General features: G+C 40.8%; 1 protein-coding gene across 1 annotated transcript in view; it reads right to left on the reverse strand.

The window, feature by feature from the left end:
• The window catches only part of p2ry2.1 (purinergic receptor P2Y2, tandem duplicate 1), a gene marked incomplete at both ends in the record, with an annotated part of 101429 nt that overhangs the window by 32280 nt on the left and 46858 nt on the right, over positions 1–22291 (reverse strand). Inside the window, 2 exons of the mRNA XM_080731114.1 lie at positions 17568–17637; positions 18190–18294. Of these exons, the coding sequence (XP_080587240.1) occupies positions 17568–17637; positions 18190–18294 (175 nt within the window). The remainder of the gene's footprint in view (positions 1–17567; positions 17638–18189; positions 18295–22291) is intronic.

Here is a 22291-nt window from a genome sequence, read left to right on the forward strand (position 1 = left end):
GCAACAGAGCCTTCTGAGAATCTCTTGCTCCCTTGATTAAGTTTAAATGGATACAGTTTAAATACTTCATAGACACACATTGATTAAGTTTAAATACTTCATAAACACACATTGATTAAGTTTAAATACTTCATAAACACACATTGATTAAGTTTAAATACTTCAAAAACACACATTCCACCTCATGTTTGGATCCAGTTTGAATCCACTCCCAAATGCTTTTTTGCAGGTTAGATGCCTTGTTCAATTTTGCCTTTCTCTCTTTTAGCAAAGTTTCCAGTTTATCCAGTAGGCCTTTAGGTGTTCGTTTTGTGAGCGGTGTCTCCGTTTCGACAGCACTTTGAGTGATTTCGGACAGTTTTTCAGCCTCTGGGGGCTGTGAACCCTTTACAACAGCCAGCATGCATTGCGTCACCATCAGTAGGCCTATGCCTTCAGTGAAATCAGAACAATGTGCAAAACCCGAACTTAAATCAGTTAAAACCTCAAAACCTTCAGAACAAAGTCAGACCCACGAACGGGTTGCAACCATAACATTGTAACAGTGAACCATGAACCCTCGAACGGGTTACAACCAAAAACTGAAACAATGAACCACCAATGGATTGGACTTGTACCCCTGGTTACAACCATAAAACTGAAACCATGAACCGCCAATGCATTGGACTTTTACCCAGTTGTAGACTTTCTGTGGTTGTAGAGGTTGCTGTGTGGAAGTTTGAGTTAACTGTTGCTGTGGTTTTAGAGGTTGCTGCGTGGAAGGTTGAGTTAACTGTTGCTGTGGTTGTAGAGATTGCTGCATGGAAGGTTGAGTTAACTGTTGCTGTGGTTGTAGAGGTTGCTGTGTGGAAGGTTGAGTTAACTGTTGCTGTGGTTGTAGAGGTTGCTGTGTGGAAGGTTGAGTTAGCTGTTGCTGTGGTTGTAGAGATTGTTGCGTGGAAGGTTGAGTTAGCGGTTGCTGTGGTAGTGGAGGTTGCTGCATGGTAGGTTGGAACTCTGTGGCTTGAGGATTGAGTGTGACTGTGGGTTCCTTTAACATGGTTCCTTTCCTGTAGTAGGATTCCATTCCATCTGAATGTGTGAGTGACAGCTTGGCGACTCTGGGCGACTGCTATTTTTCCGTTGGTAGCTCTCAGTTGTGCATCAAGCTCCATTTCCTTTCTCTTTTTCAGCATTTCTTCCTCCTCCTCCATTTCCCTTTTCTTTTTCAGAATGTTTTCCTTTGTACTTTGTGTCCAAGTATTCACTTCATCCACAAATTCCTTGACATTTATCATTTTTGCATTAACCCTTGAATCATGTTTTGCCTTCTCCTCCGGGGGCAATACTGGCAACAGAGCCTTCTGAGCATCTCTTGCTTCATTGATTAAGTTTAAATGCTTCATAAACAGACATTGATTCAGTTTAAAGACTTCATAAACACACATTGCACCTCACTGGATCGAGTTTGCATCCAGTTCATAAACACACATTGATTACTTTTGAATACTTCAGAAACACACATTGATTAAGGTTGAATACTTCATAAACACACATTGCACCTCATGTTGGGATCCAGTTTGCATCCTCTCCCAAATGCTTTTTTGCAGGTTAGATGCCTTGTTCAATTTTGCCTTTCTCTCTTTTTGCAAAGTTTCCAGTTTATCCAGTATGGCTTTAGGTGTCAATATGCTTTTTCGTTTCATGACCGGTGTCTCCGTTTCACTTTGAGTGGTTTTGGACAGTTTTTCAGCCTCTGGGGGCTGTGAACCCTTTACAACAGCCAGCGTGGCTGGCTAAACCTGTGCAGATTCAAGTTCAGGTTCAACCCTTTGAGCGTGCATTGCGTCACCATCAGTAGGCCTACGCGTTTCAGCCCCAGTTAAACCATTACTCATAATTAATTTTCATCCTGAACACCTTTATCAGATGCCATAATAAATAGCAATGCAAAATACCAACAGTTCGAATATAAAACAGTGCCTTCAGTGAAATCAGAACAATGTGCAAAACCCAAACTTAAATCAGTTAAAACCTCAAAACCTTCAGAACAGAGTCAGACCCTCGAACGGGTTGCAACCATAACATTGTAACAGTGAACCATGAACCCTCGAAGGGGTTACAACCATAAAACTGAAACAATGAACCACCAATGCATTGGACTTGTACCCGGTTGTAGACTTGCTGTGGTTGTAGAGGTTGCCGTGTGGAAGGTTGAGTTAACTGTTGCTGTGGTTGTAGAGGTTGCTGTGTGGAAGGTTGAGTTAACTGTTGCTGTGGTTGTAGATATTGCGGCGTTGAAGGTTGAGTTAACTGTTGCTGTGGTTTTAGAGGTTGCGGAGTGGAAGGTTGAGTTAACAGTTGCTGTGGTTGTAGAGATTGCTGTGTGGAAGGTTTAGTTAGCGGTTGCTGTGGTAGTGGAGGTTGCTGCATGGTAGGTTGGAACTCTTTGGCTTGAGGATTGAGTGTGACTGCGGGTTCCTTTAAGAAGTTTCCTTTCCCGTTGTAGGATTCATTTATCATTTTTGCATTGAACCATAAATCATGTGTTGCCTTCTCCTCCGGGGGCAATACTGGCAACAGAGCCTTCTGAGCATCTCTTGCTTCCTTGATTAAGTTTAAATACTTCATAAACGCACATTGATTCAGTTTAAATACCTCATAAACACACATTAAGTTTAAATACTTCATAAACACACATTGATTCAGTTTAAATACTTCATAAAAAACATTGATTCAGTTTAAATACTTCATAAACACACATTAAGTTTAAATACTTCATAAACACACATTGCACCTCATGTTTGGATCCAGTTTGCATCCACTCCCAAATGCTTTTTTGCAGGTTAGATGCCTTGCTCAATTTTGCCTTTCTCTCTTTTTGCAAAGTTTCCAGTTTATCCAGCAGGGCTTTAGGTGTCAATATGATTTTTCATTTCGTGACTGGCGTCTCCGTTTCGACAACACTTTGAGTGATTTCGGACAGTTTTTCAGCCTCTGGGGGCTGTGAACCCTTTACAACAGCCAGCGTGGCTTGCTCAACCTGCACAAATTCAAATTCAAGTTCAACCCTTTGAGCGTGCATTGCGTCACCATCAGTAGGCCTATGCGTTTCAGACCCACTGGCAGGAGTTCAACCATTACGCATAATTCATTTTCACCCTGAACACCTTTATCAGACGCCATAATAAATAGCAATGCAAAATACCAGCAGTTCAAATATATAACCGTGCTTTCAGTGAAATCAGAACAATGTGCAAAACCCAAACTTAAATCACAGTTAAAAACTCAAAACCTTCAGAACAGAGTCAGACCCACGAACCGGTTGCAACCATAACATTTTAACAGTGAACCATGAACCCTCAAACAGGTTACAACCATAAAACATTAGAAATGCTGTCTGTTGGTTTAATTAGATTGTCCACATCATCCTCATTCTCTTGAACCACAACCACATTTACACAGCCTTTGTACTTTGTGTCCAAGTATTCACTTCATCCACAAATTCCTTGAGATTTATGCTTTTTGCATTGAACCATAACTCATGTTTTGCCTTCTCCTCCTCCTTTAAATACTTCATAAACAGACTTCGATTAAGTTTAAATACTTCATAAACACACATTGCACCTCATGTTTGGATACAGTTTGCATCCAGTTCATAAACACACATTGATTAAGTTTAAATACTTCATAAACGCAAATTGATTATGTTTAAATACTTCATAAACACACATTGATTATGTTTAAATACTTCATAAACACACATTGATTAAGTTTAAATACTTCATAAACACACATTGCACTTCATGTTGGGATCCAGTTTGCATCCACTCCCAAATGCTTTTTTGCAGGTTAGATGCCTTGTTCAATTTTGCCTTTCTCTCTTTTTGCAAAGTTTCCAGTTTATCCAGTAGGGCTTTAGGTGTCAATATGCGTTTTCGATTCATGACCGGTGTCTCTGTTTCGACAACACTTTGAGTGGTTTCGGACTGCTTTTCAGCCTCTGGCGGCTGTGAACCCTTTACAACAGCCAGTGTGCAGTGCGTCACCATCAGTAGGCCTATGTGTTTCAGCCCCAGTGGCGGGCAGTTCAACCATTACGCATAATTCATTTTCATCCTGAACACCTTTATCAGACACCATAATAAATAGCAATGCAAAATACCAACAGTTCAAATATAAAACAGTGCCTTCAGTGAAATCAGAACAATGTGCAAAACCCAAACTTAAATCACAGTTAAAACCTCAAAACGTTCAGAACAGAGTCAGACCCATGAAGAGGTTGCAACCATAACATTGTAACAGTGAACCATGAACCCTCGAGCGGGTTACAACCATAAAACTGAAACCGTGTGAAACCAGTGATTTGAGACCCTACTGCTGTTGAAGGTTGAGTTAACTGTTGCTGTGGTTGTAGAGATTGCTGCGTGGAAGGTTGAGTTAACTGTTGCTGTGGTTGTAGAGATTGCTGTTTGGAAGGTTGAGTTAACTGTTGCTGTGGTTGTAGAGGTTGCTGCGTGGAAGGTTGAATTAACTGTTGCTGTGGTTGTAGAGATTGCTGTGTGGAAGGTTGAGTTAACTGTTGCTGTGGTTGTAGAGATTGCTGCGTGGAAGGTTGAGTTAACTGTTGCTGTGGTTGTAGAGATTGCTGCGTGGAAGGTTGAGTTAGCAGTTGCTGTGGTAGTGGAGGTTGCTGTATGGTAGGTTGGAAATCTTTGGCTTGAGGATTGAGTGTGACTGCGGGTTCCTTTAACATGGTTCCTTTCCTGTAGTAGGATTCCATTCCATCTGAATGTGTGAGTGACTGAGCTTGGCGACTGGAGGATTTTAACATTGCTATTTTTGAGTTGGTAGCAGCTCAGTTGTGCATCAAGCTCCATCAATTCCTCTTTAACATTTCTTCCTCCTCTTCCATTTCCCTTTTCTTTTTCAGAATGTTTTCCTGCTCCTCCAGAGCGTCCTTCTCCTTTAATGCATCACATTAGAAATGCTGTCTGTTGGTTTAATTAGATTGTCCACATCATCCTCATTCTCTTGAACCTTTTCCACAGCCTTTGTACTTTGTGTCCAAGTATTCACTTCATCCCCAAATTCCTTGACATTTATCATTTTTGCATTGAACCATAAATCATGTTTTGCCTTCTCCGGGGGCAATACTGGCAACAGAGCCTTCTGAGAATCTCTTGCTCCCTTGATTAAGTTTAAATGGATACAGTTTAAATACTTCATAGACACACATTGATTAAGTTTAAATACTTCATAAACACACATTGATTAAGTTTAAATACTTCATAAACACACATTCCACCTCATGTTTGGATCCAGTTTGAATCCACTCCCAAATGCTTTTTTGCAGGTTAGATGCCTTGTTCAATTTTGCCTTTCTCTCTTTTAGCAAAGTTTCCAGTTTATCCAGTAGGGCTTTAGGTGTTCGTTTTGTGAGCGGTGTCTCCGTTTCGACAGCACTTTGAGTGATTTCGGACAGTTTTTCAGCCTCTGGGGGCTGTGAACCCTTTACAACAGCCAGCATGCATTGCGTCACCATCAGTAGGCCTATGCCTTCAGTGAAATCAGAACAATGTGCAAAACCCGAACTTAAATCAGTTAAAACCTCAAAACCTTCAGAACAAAGTCAGACCCACGAACGGGTTGCAACCATAACATTGTAACAGTGAACCATGACCCCTCGAACGGGTTACAACCAAAAACTGAAACAATGAACCACCAATGGATTGGACTTGTACCCCTGGTTACAACCATAAAACTGAAACCATGAACCGCCAATGCATTGGACTTTTACCCGGTTGTAGACTTTCTGTGGTTGTAGAGGTTGCTGTGTGGAAGGTTGAGTTAACTGTTGCTGTGGTTTTAGAGGTTGCTGCGTGGAAGGTTGAGTTAACTGTTGCTTTGGTTGTAGAGATTGCTGCGTGGAAGGTTGAGTTAACTGTTGCTGTGGTTGTAGAGGTTGCTGTGTGGAAGGTTGAGTTAACTGTTGCTGTGGTTGTAGAGGTTGCTGTGTGGAAGGTTGAGTTAGCTGTTGCTGTGGTTGTAGAGATTGTTGCGTGGAAGGTTGAGTTAACTGTTGCTGTGGTTGTAGAGATTGCTGCGTGGAAGGTTGAGTTAGCGGTTGCTGTGGTAGTGGAGGTTGCTGCATGGTAGGTTGGAACTCTGTGGCTTGAGGATTGAGTGTGACTGTGGGTTCCTTTAACATGGTTCCTTTCCTGTAGTAGGATTCCATTCCATCTGAATGTGTGAGTGACAGCTTGGCGACTCTGGGCGACTGCTATTTTTTCCGTTGGTAGCTCTCAGTTGTGCATCAAGCTCCATTTCCTTTCTCTTTTTCAGCATTTCTTCCTCCTCCTCCATTTCCCTTTTCTTTTTCAGAATGTTTTCCTTTGTACTTTGTGTCCAAGTATTCACTTCATCCACAAATTCCTTGACATTTATCATTTTTGCATTAACCCTTGAATCATGTTTTGCCTTCTCCTCCGGGGGCAATACTGGCAACAGAGCCTTCTGAGCATCTCTTGCTTCATTGATTAAGTTTAAATGCTTCATAAACAGACATTGATTCAGTTTAAAGACTTCATAAACACACATTGCACCTCACTGGATCGAGTTTGCATCCAGTTCATAAACACACATTGATTACTTTTGAATACTTCAGAAACACACATTGATTAAGGTTGAATACTTCATAAACACACATTGCACCTCATGTTGGGATCCAGTTTGCATCCTCTCCCAAATGCTTTTTTGCAGGTTAGATGCCTTGTTCAATTTTGCCTTTCTCTCTTTTTGCAAAGTTTCCAGTTTATCCAGTATGGCTTTAGGTGTCAATATGCTTTTTCGTTTCATGACCGGTGTCTCCGTTTCGACAACACTTTGAGTGGTTTTGGACAGTTTTTCAGCCTCTGGGGGCTGTGAACCCTTTACAACAGCCAGCGTGGCTGGCTAAACCTGTGCAGATTCAAGTTCAGGTTCAACCCTTTGAGCGTGCATTGCGTCACCATCAGTAGGCCTACGCGTTTCAGCCCCAGTGGCGGGTAGTTAAACCATTACTCATAATTAATTTTCATCCTGAACACCTTTATCAGATGCCATAATAAATAGCAATGCAAAATACCAACAGTTCGAATATAAAACAGTGCCTTCAGTGAAATCAGAACAATGTGCAAAACCCAAACTTAAATCAGTTAAAACCTCAAAACCTTCAGAACAGAGTCAGACCCTCGAACGGGTTGCAACCATAACATTGTAACAGTGAACCATGAACCCTCGAAGGGGTTACAACCATAAAACTGAAACAATGAACCACCAATGCATTGGACTTGTACCCGGTTGTAGACTTGCTGTGGTTGTAGAGGTTGCCGTGTGGAAGGTTGAGTTAACTGTTGCTGTGGTTGTAGAGGTTGCTGTGTGGAAGGTTGAGTTAACTGTTGCTGTGGTTGTAGATATTGCGGCGTTGAAGGTTGAGTTAACTGTTGCTGTGGTTTTAGAGGTTGCGGAGTGGAAGGTTGAGTTAACAGTTGCTGTGGTTGTAGAGATTGCTGTGTGGAAGGTTTAGTTAGCGGTTGCTGTGGTAGTGGAGGTTGCTGCATGGTAGGTTGGAACTCTTTGGCTTGAGGATTGAGTGTGACTGCGGGTTCCTTTAAGAAGTTTCCTTTCCCGTTGTAGGATTCATTTATCATTTTTGCATTGAACCATAAATCATGTGTTGCCTTCTCCTCCGGGGGCAATACTGGCAACAGAGCCTTCTGAGCATCTCTTGCTTCCTTGATTAAGTTTAAATACTTCATAAACGCACATTGATTCAGTTTAAATACCTCATAAACACACATTAAGTTTAAATACTTCATAAACACACATTGATTCAGTTTAAATACTTCATAAAAAACATTGATTCAGTTTAAATACTTCATAAACACACATTAAGTTTAAATACTTAATAAACACACATTGCACCTCATGTTTGGATCCAGTTTGCATCCACTCCCAAATGCTTTTTTGCAGGTTAGATGCCTTGCTCAATTTTGCCTTTCTCTCTTTTTGCAAAGTTTCCAGTTTATCCAGCAGGGCTTTAGGTGTCAATATGATTTTTCATTTCGTGACTGGCGTCTCCGTTTCGACAACACTTTGAGTGATTTCGGACAGTTTTTCAGCCTCTGGGGGCTGTGAACCCTTTACAACAGCCAGCGTGGCTTGCTCAACCTGCGCAAATTCAAATTCAAGTTCAACCCTTTGAGCGTGCATTGCGTCACCATCAGTAGGCCTATGCGTTTCAGACCCACTGGCAGGAGTTCAACCATTACGCATAATTCATTTTCATCCTGAACACATTTATCAGACGCCATAATAAATAGCAATGCAAAATACCAGCAGTTCAAATATATAACCGTGCTTTCAGTGAAATCAGAACAATGTGCAAAACCCAAACTTAAATCACAGTTAAAACCTCAAAACCTTCAGAACAGAGTCAGACCCACGAACCGGTTGCAACCATAACATTTTAACAGTGAACCATGAACCCTCAAACAGGTTACAACCATAAAACATTAGAAATGCTGTCTGTTGGTTTAATTAGATTGTCCACATCATCCTCATTCTCTTGAACCACAACCACATTTACACAGCCTTTGTACTTTGTGTCCAAGTATTCACTTCATCCACAAATTCCTTGAGATTTATGCTTTTTGCATTGAACCATAACTCATGTTTTGCCTTCTCCTCCTCCTTTAAATACTTCATAAACAGACTTCGATTAAGTTTAAATACTTCATAAACACACATTGCACCTCATGTTTGGATCCAGTTTGCATCCAGTTCATAAACACACATTGATTAAGTTTAAATACTTCATAAACGCAAATTGATTATGTTTAAATACTTCATAAACACACATTGATTATGTTTAAATACTTCATAAACACACATTGATTAAGTTTAAATACTTCATAAACACACATTGCACTTCATGTTGGGATCCAGTTTGCATCCACTCCCAAATGCTTTTTTGCAGGTTAGATGCCTTGTTCAATTTTGCCTTTCTCTCTTTTTGCAAAGTTTCCAGTTTATCCAGTAGGGCTTTAGGTGTCAATATGCGTTTTCGATTCATGACCGGTGTCTCTGTTTCGACAACACTTTGAGTGGTTTCGGACTGCTTTTCAGCCTCTGGCGGCTGTGAACCCTTTACAACAGCCAGTGTGCAGTGCGTCACCATCAGTAGGCCTATGTGTTTCAGCCCCAGTGGCGGGCAGTTCAACCATTACGCATAATTCATTTTCATCCTGAACACCTTTATCAGACGCCATAATAAATAGCAATGCAAAATACCAACAGTTCAAATATAAAACAGTGCCTTCAGTGAAATCAGAACAATGTGCAAAACCCAAACTTAAATCACAGTTAAAACCTCAAAACGTTCAGAACAGAGTCAGACCCATGAAGAGGTTGCAACCATAACATTGTAACAGTGAACCATGAACCCTCGAGCGGGTTACAACCATAAAACTGAAACCGTGTGAAACCAGTGATTTGAGACCCTACTGCTGTTGAAGGTTGAGTTAACTGTTGCTGTGGTTGTAGAGATTGCTGCGTGGAAGGTTGAGTTAACTGTTGCTGTGGTTGTAGAGATTGCTGCGTGGAAGGTTGAGTTAACTGTTGCTGTGGTTGTAGAGATTGCTGTTTGGAAGGTTGAGTTAACTGTTGCTATGGTTGTAGAGGTTGCTGCGTGGAAGGTTGAATTAACTGTTGCTGTGGTTGTAGAGATTGCTGTGTGGAAGGTTGAGTTAACTGTTGCTGTGGTTGTAGAGATTGCTGCGTGGAAGGTTGAGTTAACTGTTGCTGTGGTTGTAGAGATTGCTGTGTGGAAGGTTGAGTTAACTGTTGCTGTGGTTGTAGAGGTTGCTGCGTGGAAGGTTGAGTTAACTGTTGCTGTGGTTGTAGAGATTGCTGTGTGGAAGGTTGAGTTAACTGTTGCTGTGGTTGTAGAGATTGCTGCGTGGAAGGTTGAGTTAACTGTTGCTGTGGTTGTAGAGATTGCTGCGTGGAAGGTTGAGTTAGCAGTTGCTGTGGTAGTGGAGGTTGCTGCATGGTAGGTTGGAAATCTTTGGCTTGAGGATTGAGTGTGACTGCGGGTTCCTTTAACATGGTTCCTTTCCTGTAGTAGGATTCCATTCCATCTGAATGTGTGAGTGACTGAGCTTGGCGACTGGAGGATTTTAACATTGCTATTTTTGAGTTGGTAGCAGCTCAGTTGTGCATCAAGCTCCATCAATTCCTCTTTAACATTTCTTCCTCCTCTTCCATTTCCCTTTTCTTTTTCAGAATGTTTTCCTGCTCCTTTAATGCATCACATTAGAAATGCTGTCTGTTGGTTTAATTAGATTGTCCACATCATCCTCATTCTCTTGAACCTTTTCCACAGCCTTTGTACTTTGTGTCCAAGTATTCACTTCATCCCCAAATTCCTTGACATTTATAATTTTTGCATTGAACCATAAATCATGTTTTGCCTTCTCCGGGGGCAATACTGGCAACAGAGCCTTCTTCATTTCATTTCATTTCATTTCATTTATTTTTGTTTCGCACATGTAGTGTACATTACATTTATATTATTTTTACACTCAGAATTTCAAAAATTTACAGTCTGAGAATCTATTTCTCCCTTGATTAAGTTTAAATGGATACAGTTTAAATACTTCATAGACACACATTGATTAAGTTTAAATACTTCATAAACACACATTGATTAAGTTTAAATACTTCATAAACACACATTGATTAAGTTTAAATACTTCATAAACACACATTCCACCTCATGTTTGGATCCAGTTTGAATCCACTCCCAAATGCTTTTTTGCAGGTTAGATGCCTTGTTCAATTTTGCCTTTCTCTCTTTTAGCAAAGTTTCCAGTTTATCCAGTAGGGCTTTAGGTGTTCGTTTTGTGAGCGATGTCTCCGTTTCGACAGCACTTTGAGTGATTTCGGACAGTTTTTCAGCCTCTGGGGGCTGTGAACCCTTTACAACAGCCAGCATGCATTGCGTCACCATCAGTAGGCCTATGCCTTCAGTGAAATCAGAACAATGTGCAAAACCCGAACTTAAATCAGTTAAAACCTCAAAACCTTCAGAACAAAGTCAGACCCACGAACGGGTTGCAACCATAACATTGTAACAGTGAACCATGACCCCTCGAACGGGTTACAACCAAAAACTGAAACAATGAACCACCAATGGATTGGACTTGTACCCCTGGTTACAACCATAAAACTGAAACCATGAACCGCCAATGCATTGGACTTTTACCCGGTTGTAGACTTTCTGTGGTTGTAGAGGTTGCTGTGTGGAAGGTTGAGTTAACTGTTGCTGTGGTTTTAGAGGTTGCTGCGTGGAAGGTTGAGTTAACTGTTGCTTTGGTTGTAGAGATTGCTGCGTGGAAGGTTGAGTTAACTGTTGCTGTGGTTGTAGAGGTTTCGACAACACTTTGAGTGGTTTTGGACAGTTTTTCAGCCTCTGGGGGCTGTGAACCCTTTACAACAGCCAGCGTGGCTGGCTAAACCTGTGCAGATTCAAGTTCAGGTTCAACCCTTTGAGCGTGCATTGCGTCACCATCAGTAGGCCTACGCGTTTCAGCCCCAGTGGTGGGTAGTTAAACCATTACTCATAATTAATTTTCATCCTGAACACCTTTATCAGATGCCATAATAAATAGCAATGCAAAATACCTACAGTTCGAATATAAAACAGTGCCTTCAGTGAAATCAGAACAATGTGCAAAACCCAAACTTAAATCAGTTAAAACCTCAAAACCTTCAGAACAGAGTCAGACCCTCGAACGGGTTGCAACCATAACATTGTAACAGTGAACCATGAACCCTCGAAGGGGTTACAACCATAAAACTGAAACAATGAACCACCAATGCATTGGACTTGTACCCGGTTGTAGACTTGCTGTGGTTGTAGAGGTTGCCGTGTGGAAGGTTGAGTTAACTGTTGCTGTGGTTGTAGAGGTTGCTGTGTGGAAGGTTGAGTTAACTGTTGCTGTGGTTGTAGATATTGCTGCGTTGAAGGTTGAGTTAACTGTTGCTGTGGTTTTAGAGGTTGCTGAGTGGAAGGTTGAGTTAACAGTTGCTGTGGTTGTAGAGATTGCTGTGTGGAAGGTTTAGTTAGCGGTTGCTGTGGTAGTGGAGGTTGCTGCATGGTAGGTTGGAACTCTTTGGCTTGAGGATTGAGTGTGACTGCGGGTTCCTTTAAGAAGTTTCCTTTCCCGTTGTAGGATTCATTTATCATTTTTGCATTGAACCATAAATCATGTGTTGCCTTCTCTCCGGGGGCAATACTGGCAACAGAGCCTTCTGAGCATCTCTTGCTTCCTTGATTAAGTTTAAATACTTCATAAACGCACATTGATTCAGTTTAAATACCTCATAAACACACATTAAGTTTAAATACTTCATAAACACACATTGATTCAGTTTAAATACTTCATAAAAAACATTGATTCAGTTTAAATACTTCATAAACACACATTAAGTTTAAATACTTCATAAACACACATTGCACCTCATGTTTGGATCCAGTTTGCATCCACTCCCAAATGCTTTTTTGCAGGTTAGATGCCTTGCTCAATTTTGCCTTTCTCTCTTTTTGCAAAGTTTCCAGTTTATCCAGCAGGGCTTTAGGTGTCAATATGATTTTTCATTTCGTGACTGGCGTCTCCGTTTCGACAACACTTTGAGTGATTTCGGACAGTTTTTCAGCCTCTGGGGGCTGTGAACCCTTTACAACAGCCAGCGTGGCTTGCTCAACCTGCGCAAATTCAAATTCAAGTTCAACCCTTTGAGCGTGCATTGCGTCACCATCAGTAGGCCTATGCGTTTCAGACCCACTGGCAGGAGTTCAACCATTACGCATAATTCATTTTCATCCTGAACACATTTATCAGACGCCATAATAAATAGCAATGCAAAATACCAGCAGTTCAAATATATAACCGTGCTTTCAGTGAAATCAGAACAATGTGCAAAACCCAAACTTAAATCACAGTTAAAACCTCAAAACCTTCAGAACAGAGTCAGACCCACGAACCGGTTGCAACCATAACATTTTAACAGTGAACCATGAACCCTCAAACAGGTTACAACCATAAAACATTAGAAATGCTGTCTGTTGGTTTAATTAGATTGTCCACATCATCCTCATTCTCTTGAACCACAACCACATTTACACAGCCTTTGTACTTTGTGTCCAAGTATTCACTTCATCCACAAATTCCTTGAGATTTATGCTTTTTGCATTGAACCATAACTCATGTTTTGCCTTCTCCTCCTCCTTTAAATACTTCATAAACAGACTTCGATTAAGTTTAAATACTTCATAAACACACATTGCACCTCATGTTTGGATCCAGTTTGCATCCAGTTCATAAACACACATTGATTAAGTTTAAATACTTCATAAACGCAAATTGATTATGTTTAAATACTTCATAAACACACATTGATTATGTTTAAATACTTCATAAACACACATTGATTAAGTTTAAATACTTCATAAACACACATTAAGTTGAATACTTCATAAACACACATTGATTAAGTTTAAATACTTCATAAACACACATTGATTAAGTTGAATACTTCATAAACACACACTGATTAAGTTCAAATACTTCATAAACACACTTTGTTTGGGCTTTAGATGTCAATATTCTTTTTCGTTTCGTGAGTGGTGTCTCCGTTTTGACAACACTTTGAGTGATTTCGGACAGTTTTTCAGCCTCTGGGGGCTGTGAACCCTTTACAACAGCCAGCGTGGCTGGCTCAACCTGCGCAGATTCAAGTTCAAGTTCAACCCTTTGAGCGTGCATTGCGTCACCATCAGTAGGCCTATGCGTTTCAGCCCCAGTGGCGGGCAGTTCAACCATTACGCATAATTCATTTTCATCCTGAACACCTTTATCAGACGCCATACTAAATAGCAATGCAAAATACCAACAGTTCAAATATATAACCGTGCTTTCAGTGAAATCAGAACAATGTGCAAAACCCAAACTTAAATCACAGTTAAAACCTCAAAACCTTCAGAACAGATTCAGAGCCACGAAACGGTTGCAACCATAACATTTTAACAGTGAACCATGAACCCTCAAACGGGTTACAACCATAAAACATTAGAAATGCTGTCTGTTGGTTTAATTAGATTGTCCACATCATCCTCATTCTCTTGAACCACAACCACATTTACACAGCCTTTGTACTTTGTGTCCAAGTATTCACTTCATCCACAAATTCCTTGAGATTTATGCTTTTTGCATTGAACCATAACTCATGTTTTGCCTTCTCCTCCTCCTTTAAATACTTCATAAACAGACTTCGATTAAGTTTAAATACTTCATAAACACACATTGCACCTCATGTTTGGATCCAGTTTGCATCCAGTTCATAAACACACATTGATTAAGTTTAAATACTTCATAAACGCAAATTGATTATGTTTAAATACTTCATAAACACACATTGATTATGTTTAAATACTTCATAAACACACATTGATTAAGTTTAAATACTTCATAAACACACATTGATTAAGTTGAATACTTCATAAACACACATTGATTAAGTTTAAATACTTCATAAACACACATTGATTAAGTTGAATACTTCATAAACACACACTGATTAAGTTTAAATACTTCATAAACACACTTTGTTTGGGCTTTAGATGTCAATATTCTTTTTCGTTTCGTGAGTGGTGTCTCCGTTTTGACAACACTTTGAGTGATTTCGGACAGTTATTCAGCCTCTGGGGGCTGTGAACCCTTTACAACAGCCAGCGTGGCTGGCTCAACCTGCGCAGATTCAAGTTCAAGTTCAACCCTTTGAGCGTGCATTGCATCACCATCAGTAGGCCTATGCGTTTCAGACCCACTGGCAGGAGTTCAACCATTACGCATAATTCATTTTCATCCTGAACACCTTTATCAGACACCATACTAAATAGCAATGCAAAATACCAACAGTTCAAATATATAACCGTGCTTTCAGTGAAATCAGAACAATGTGCAAAACCCAAACTTAAATCACAGTTAAAACCTCAAAACCTTCAGAACAGATTCAGAGCCACGAAACGGTTGCAACCATAACATTTTAACAGTGAACCATGAACCCTCAAACGGGTTACAACCATAAAACATTAGAAATGCTGTCTGTTGGTTTAATTAGATTGTCCACATCATCCTCATTCTCTTGAACCACAACCACATTTACACAGCCTTTGTACTTTGTGTCCAAGTATTCACTTCATCCACAAATTCCTTGACATTTATCCTTTTTGCATTGAACCATAACTCATGTTTTGCTTTCTCCTCCTCCTTTAAATACTTCATAAACAGACTTCGATTAGGTTTAAATACTTCATAAACACACATTGCACCTCATATGTTTGGATCCAGTTTGCAGCCAGTTCATAAACACACATTGATTAAGTTGAATACTTCATAAACACACATTGATTAAGTTTAAATACTTCATAAACACATTGATTAAGTTGAATACTTCATAAACACTCATTGATTATGTTTAAATACTTCATAAACACACATTGATTAAGTTTAAATACTTCATAAACACACATTGATTAAGTTTAAATACTTCATAAACACACATTGCACTTCATGTTTGGGCTTTAGGTGTCAAATTCTTTTTCGTTTCGTGACCGGTGTCTCCGTTTCGACAACACTTTGAGTGATTTCGGACAGTTTTTCAGCCTCTGGGGGCTGTGAACCCTTTACAACAGCCAGCGTGGCTGGCTCAACCTGCGAAGATTCAAGTTCAAGTTCAACCCTTTGAGCGTGCTTTGCGTCACCATCAGTAGGCCTATGCGTTTCAGCCCCAGTGGCGGGTAGTTCAACCATTACGCATAATTCATTTTCATCCTGAACACCTTTATCAGACGCCATACTAAATAGCAATGCAAAATACCAACAGTTCAAATATAAAACATCATTATTCATTCATTATTCATTTTCTAAAACAAAAACATCCCTTCCTTCCCTCTCTCAAGCTCATTAAACGCCAAAAACCTGGCAAGACCATAATTCCATAATTCTTTAGAATCATGACATTGCGTACATGAGTAAATAATAGGACAAAAAGCAACAGGGGCTTTGGGGAAAAAGTGGTTAATAATGAGACATTCCCTCAAAACATCAAACACATCACACCCTCCCAGGTTTAAGATGCTGCACCATCAAACAGAGGAAATGATTTATATAAGCAAACAGGCTGTGTGAAAGCACACCTGTCTGAGAGGAGCTAGCAGTCATACAGTAAGATCTAAGAATAAGAAAGATATACCCTATCTAAGTGTCTGCACTGCTTTTACTGAGTGCAGACACAGAAAACATCCTAATCTATGGCCTAATTGGGTTGGACAAAATAAGGCAACTCTGCAAAATCATTAGGGGGTGGCAAACTCCTGGCGAATGATGTGACTTCAACATCCTCTCCATCAGAATGGATCATTTCCCCATCCTGGGCGAGAGCACGGTCAGACCAGCTGTGGGGATCATAGCATACTGGCCTATGAATGACTTCATGAATGACTTAACAAGAACACCAAGACAAGGGATCACGCAACACACCAAGACAGCAAAAACCAACACCAAGACACAGACAAGACAGACTGACCTGCCCTCCCTCTCACAGTTCATTATTCATTTGCTAAAACAAAAAAATCTCTTCCTTCTCTCTCCCAAGCTCATTAAACGCCAAAAACCTTCTCATTCTCACAGCCATAAAACAAAGAGGCACTATGTGATTGGTGACCTTCAGAAACACGTGACCATCTTGCAGACTTCACATAAACATCAACATCCAAATGCACTGCAAATACATGTTGTTGTTTATTAAACCAGAGCATACTAGCAGAGGTGGGAAAAGTACTCACATTTTCTACACTCGGTCGTCCTCAGACGAGCTTCCATCGGCCATCTCCGAAGAGCTTTCAGCTCAGCATGTCACTGAGTTTGAACCACTGTCAGTACAGTTGTGCTTATGTGCCTATGCTTATGTGTGCATATGCTTATGTGCATAATATGCTTATGTGTGCATAGCTTATGTGCATAATATGCTTATGTGCATATGCTTATGTGTGCATATGCTTATGTGCATAATATGCTTATGTGCATATGCTTATGTGTGCATATGCTTATGCTATGCTTATGTGCTTACGTTGACATGTCAGAGTGAGTTTGAACCACTGTCAGTACAGTAAGGAGTTGTGCTTATGTGCTTACGTTGACCTTCTGACATGTCAGAAGGTCACACCAGTTTGAGGAGAGGTTGCCCCCCGTAGGGGGTCCTCGCACGGCTGACTTGTGAACGCGGTGTCCCGTTTGGGCGGAACCTTCGCCCCGGCCCGGGGGCCGTCGGGGAACATTAGGCCACACTCTTGCCCACCCGAGGGGGCACGGCACAAACGATGTCTGAGATCCCCCGTCACAAGGACGGCGGACCCTAACTCAATGTGCACTTCGAGTGCTTGGCACCTCGTTCCTCCCATCCGCCTTACTCCTCAGCCTAACCGACTCCCCACGCAACTTCACGCAGACCGCTCCACGCGATAGGGAAGCCGGCAGGCTCTTTCTGCTTGCACTGATGCCCAAGAGGATCAAGAGACTTGATCAGGGAGAGGGACACCACCAAGGGCCCTCGTATGGCTGAGTAGAGGGATGCGGCTCCCCGTTGACCCGTAGGTCGTTGGGGACGTTATGCTTCGCTCTGCCCACGAAGGGTGCGGCACAAACAAAACCTGAGATCCCCTGCCCCGGGAGGGACGAGGAGACCCTAGTTCAATGTGCACTTCAAGCGAGAGCACCTCAACCATGCCTCAGCCACACTCCCCAACGCTCCGACCCCCACCCGTTCCACACGGAGAACGGCTCCACGCAGATAGGAGGCTGGAGTATTCTCTCCATGGCATCACTGCAATGCGCCTTAGGACACCGGGAGGGGCACAGGCTTCGCGCCCGTGTCCCTCCTACCGACCCCTGCTGACTCCGCGTCAGGGAGGGCATCGGATCTTGAGGTTGTGGGCCAGTGGAGGGGTGTGTGTGTGTGTGTGTGTGTGTGTGTGTGTGTGTGTGTGTGTGTGTGTGTACTTATGTTGACATGTCAGAGTGAGTTTGGTCCACTGTCCGTCCACACAGATGTGGTAGCTGCTGCCCCCTGCTGGCGCGGGCAGGAAACAGTGGCCTTCTGGGTAATGTAGTTGTCCTGAAGGAGGATGTTGGGCTGGTTGAGGAGTTGCACCTAGAATAGACACAGGAATTAACCCATTAAGACCGGGAACGCATCATTACTTTAACCATTGTTTTCATGCTTTAACTGTTAAAAAGAATAGCAGATGCAAGCTTGTAGATCTGCCATTTTTGAATTTGTATCAATTTGTGCAAGTCTTTGAATATTTGACCCAATTCTATAATCTCTCTTAAATAAGTAAATGTACTTAATAGTTACTTTAAGCCACTGCATAGGCCTTCTAGCTTTAACTCTTAAAAAGACAGCAGTGATTTGCTTTGGATGTTTGACATCATGTGAAGTCCACAAGATGGACACACATTTTGTCAGGTCACCAATTTCCCCATAACACCGGAGGAGGAGCTAGGCAGAAATATGAGGCTTGGAATTTGTCTTGAAAAGAACGACTGAAGTCTTTAGACCAGGGCTCTTCAGCATTTTCAGGCCAAGGACCCCTTAATCGAGAGAGAGAGATGAAGCAGGGACCCCCACAACAGATACAGTAGTTTTGTTTTGACAGCACAATCATCAGTGTATTTTGGATTCATGTCAATTTGTGTTTTCAGATATTTAACCACTTGACCATCAATACTTAATAAACTTGACCTTTTAGTCATTTACCCACAAGCCCAAAAGCTCAAGGAATAGGGGTGATACCTGTGATGTCTTTCCGTACTTTTTATTTCTGTTTTATTTATTAGTTTGGTCATTAAGGTCCACAGAATGACAGGCCTGCTCAGCCGGAAACATCGTGAAAAAAAGTTATGGGTATGGCCATTTGTATATTCACTGTCCCATCAACTTCACTATACAGGAAAAGAAAAATATTAAAAAAAGAGAATAAATGTGCTTTAAGTAGCATGTGAGGGGTCAAACTAGGGGTTCTTCATGATTTTGAATCCATTGCAAGCATTTGTTTTGCATGAAAAACATTCCTAGGGCAAATTATCAGCCCCCCAAAAGTGAAGATTTTTTGATGACTCATCACTTTTTACAATTTTGGAGGACCCAAATTTTGCCCAATGAATGTTTTTCAGGCAAAACAAATGCTTGCAATGGATTCAGAATCATGAAGAACCTCTAGTTTGACCCCTCACATTGCTACTTAAAGCACATTTATTTTTTGTATTCTTTTCCTGTATAGTGAAGTTGATGGGACAGTGAATATACAAATGGCCATAACTTTTTTTCACGATGTTTCCAGCAGAGCAGGCCTCTCATTCTGTGGACCTTAATGACCAAACTAAGATAAAATAGAAATAAAAAGTATGGCAGAACATCACAAGTCCTCTCCCATTATCAGGGACTGGGTCTCTGATTATTTCACTCTGCTCTTTTTCCCCTCTACACTAAACCTCTTTGCCAGAAATAGCCGATCTACAAGCTCACAACGAGGCGTTGCATGTGAGCTTGTAGATCTGCTATTTTTGGCTAAAGTTCACAGATTATGTTCAAGTGGTTAATATAAAAGAGGAGGAAAAAGCTTTTATCATTCAAAGATTTGGAGGACCCCCTTGTAGTAACTCTGAGGACCCCCTAGAGGTCCCGGACCCCCTGTTGAAGACCTCTGCTTTAGACCAGTGGTTCTCAAAGTGTCTGGTTCACCTGTCAGCCTTTAGACCAGTGGTTCTCACAGTGTGGTCTGAGGACCCCCAGGGGTCCTCTCAACTTATCACCATCAGTATAAACCATACATGGGCAACTGGCGGCCCCCACCTTCACTTACTGTCTACAGTGTCTAGCGCCACCCGCAGGTTAATATGGGAATACTGATATTATTGATTTCAGCTGTTACAATTCTAAACATGCAAACATGACGCTGTCACCTGCTCCAAGTACTTCAGTCTATATTAGTAGCTTAATGACTAGTATTACATTTGTATTGTCCTTAAAAAGGATCCCTGGCTAATACGACAAATATGCCTTAATGCATTATAATTGTCCTCTATAAATACAATGTAAAATTTAAAGAAATAGCTAATCTTTCACTCAATAGGGGAAATGCCTGTCGCAAGTTGATGATTTCATAAATGTCATGTGTCATTTTTATGGCATGCATGTGCAAAAAAACAAAACACAACACATTTGAAATATTGATTTGATGCTCATATTAACCATAGGAAGTATTACGTTTGTTTTTATTTGCACATGCATGCCGTGAATTCCATAGGGATAGATTACACATGACATTTATGACATCATCAACTTGTGACAGGCATTTCCCCTGTTGAGTGAAAGATTAGCTATTCCTAGAAGTAATAAAATAATTAATGTGTTTTTAATTTTACATTGTATTTATAGAGGACAATTATAATGTATTAAGACACATTTTGTCGTATTAGCCAGGGATCCCTTTAAGTTCATACAGTTAAAGGGATATTTCACTTTCAAAAAAACTTATTTGTCATTTCATCGTCTAAGCAGGCTCTTGTGAACACCCAGGACAGCTTTTGAATTTCTTCATTCAGTATTTAGATATTTGATATTCATTTCCCCCTTCCAGGACCTTCCTATAAAAACCCATTATAACTTCAAACTCAATGTTAACCATGATAGATTCAATGAAAACAACTGTCTTTTTTTCTGGTGACTCCTGACACCCTCTGAATACGTGAGCAGGCCATGTTTTTTCGATAACATTTTTCATTGATTCCTATTAATCTTTTGGGGAAATGAAAAGTATTAAATACAATAAATGATTATAAAAAAATTAAAGTGATCAAAAGAAAACATGGCCTGCTCACGTATTCAGAGGGTGTCAGGAGTCACCAGAAAAAAGGACAGTTGTTTTCATTGAATCTATCATGGTTAAAATAGAGTTTGAAGTTATAATGGGTTTGTATAGGAAGGTCCTGGAAGGGGGAAACGAATTAACAAATATCTAAATACTGAATGAAGAAATAAAAAAACTGTCTTGGGTGTTCCCAAGAGCCTGATTAGACGATAGAATGACAAAAAGTTTTTTTTTTAAGTGAAATATCCCTTTAACATAAGTATAACTAAACGCATTTGATGTTAAATTAGAAATGTACTTTTCAGGATAAAAACTAAAAAATTAAGTTAATCATCTGGGGACCCCCCAAAATCATTTGGGGACCCTCCTGTGGGTCCAGACCAACAGGTTGAGAACCTCTGGCCTAGAGAACAACCATCGCTATGGAGAAATAAAATACTAATAAAAACTCTTGCACTCTGAGTAGGACCCTTCACTTATTAACTGCCAAAACTCATCATATTTAAACTCATTACAGTTGGACATTAATTGTGTGAATGCAGTCAAGCACTGACTGGTTTATATAAAATATAGCCTACAGGCTAGATCAGGAGTCTTCAACGTTTTCACTCCAGGGACCCCCAAACTGATGGGGAGATTGAGCAGGGACCCCCTACCACCACGTAGGGTCAGGCTACAACATATGTTTTATTTTAAACATACATGTACAAGGTACAGTGAGCAGGGTGGCCGTACCACTGCCATTTCTAAACATACTACTTATTAACTCTCCTACTGCCAGATTATTTATTTATTTATTGGGTCTGGCGCCATCAAAAAGCGGCTTACCTTTGCGACGTTATAGTAGATAGACAGACAGACATTTATTTATTTTTTTTTATTTTTTTTGGTTGTGCAATAGTGCACTTTGGTCTGCCAGGCAGCAGAGGGCGGCGTCATGCGAGAATGAATGTGAATTGTCCTGCTATGTGTTGCCGTACATTCAGAGCAGTCACTGGCTACAGAGCCTCCGGGCCAGAGGAAATCAACAAGGAAGTGAATTGTTCTCCGTTGATCTAACGCATAATGGATTTTTTACACCATCACAGCGGAAAATGTGTTTACAGTAAACGGCCGCGCGACCCCTCATCAGCTTACAGTCATCAGACGAACGAACCGAACGAGCGCCGTATTGGCATCGAGGTTCTGTAAAAAATGGGGCGAGCGTTATCGTTCAAAGCGTGGGGAGAGTTAACTGAGAACTAAAAAGAACTTCTGGGAACTCAGATTAACTGA

This window comes from Nannobrachium achirus, assembly GCF_963921795.1.
Source record: "Nannobrachium achirus genome assembly, chromosome: 8".
Lineage (NCBI taxonomy): Eukaryota > Metazoa > Chordata > Actinopteri > Myctophiformes > Myctophidae > Nannobrachium > Nannobrachium achirus.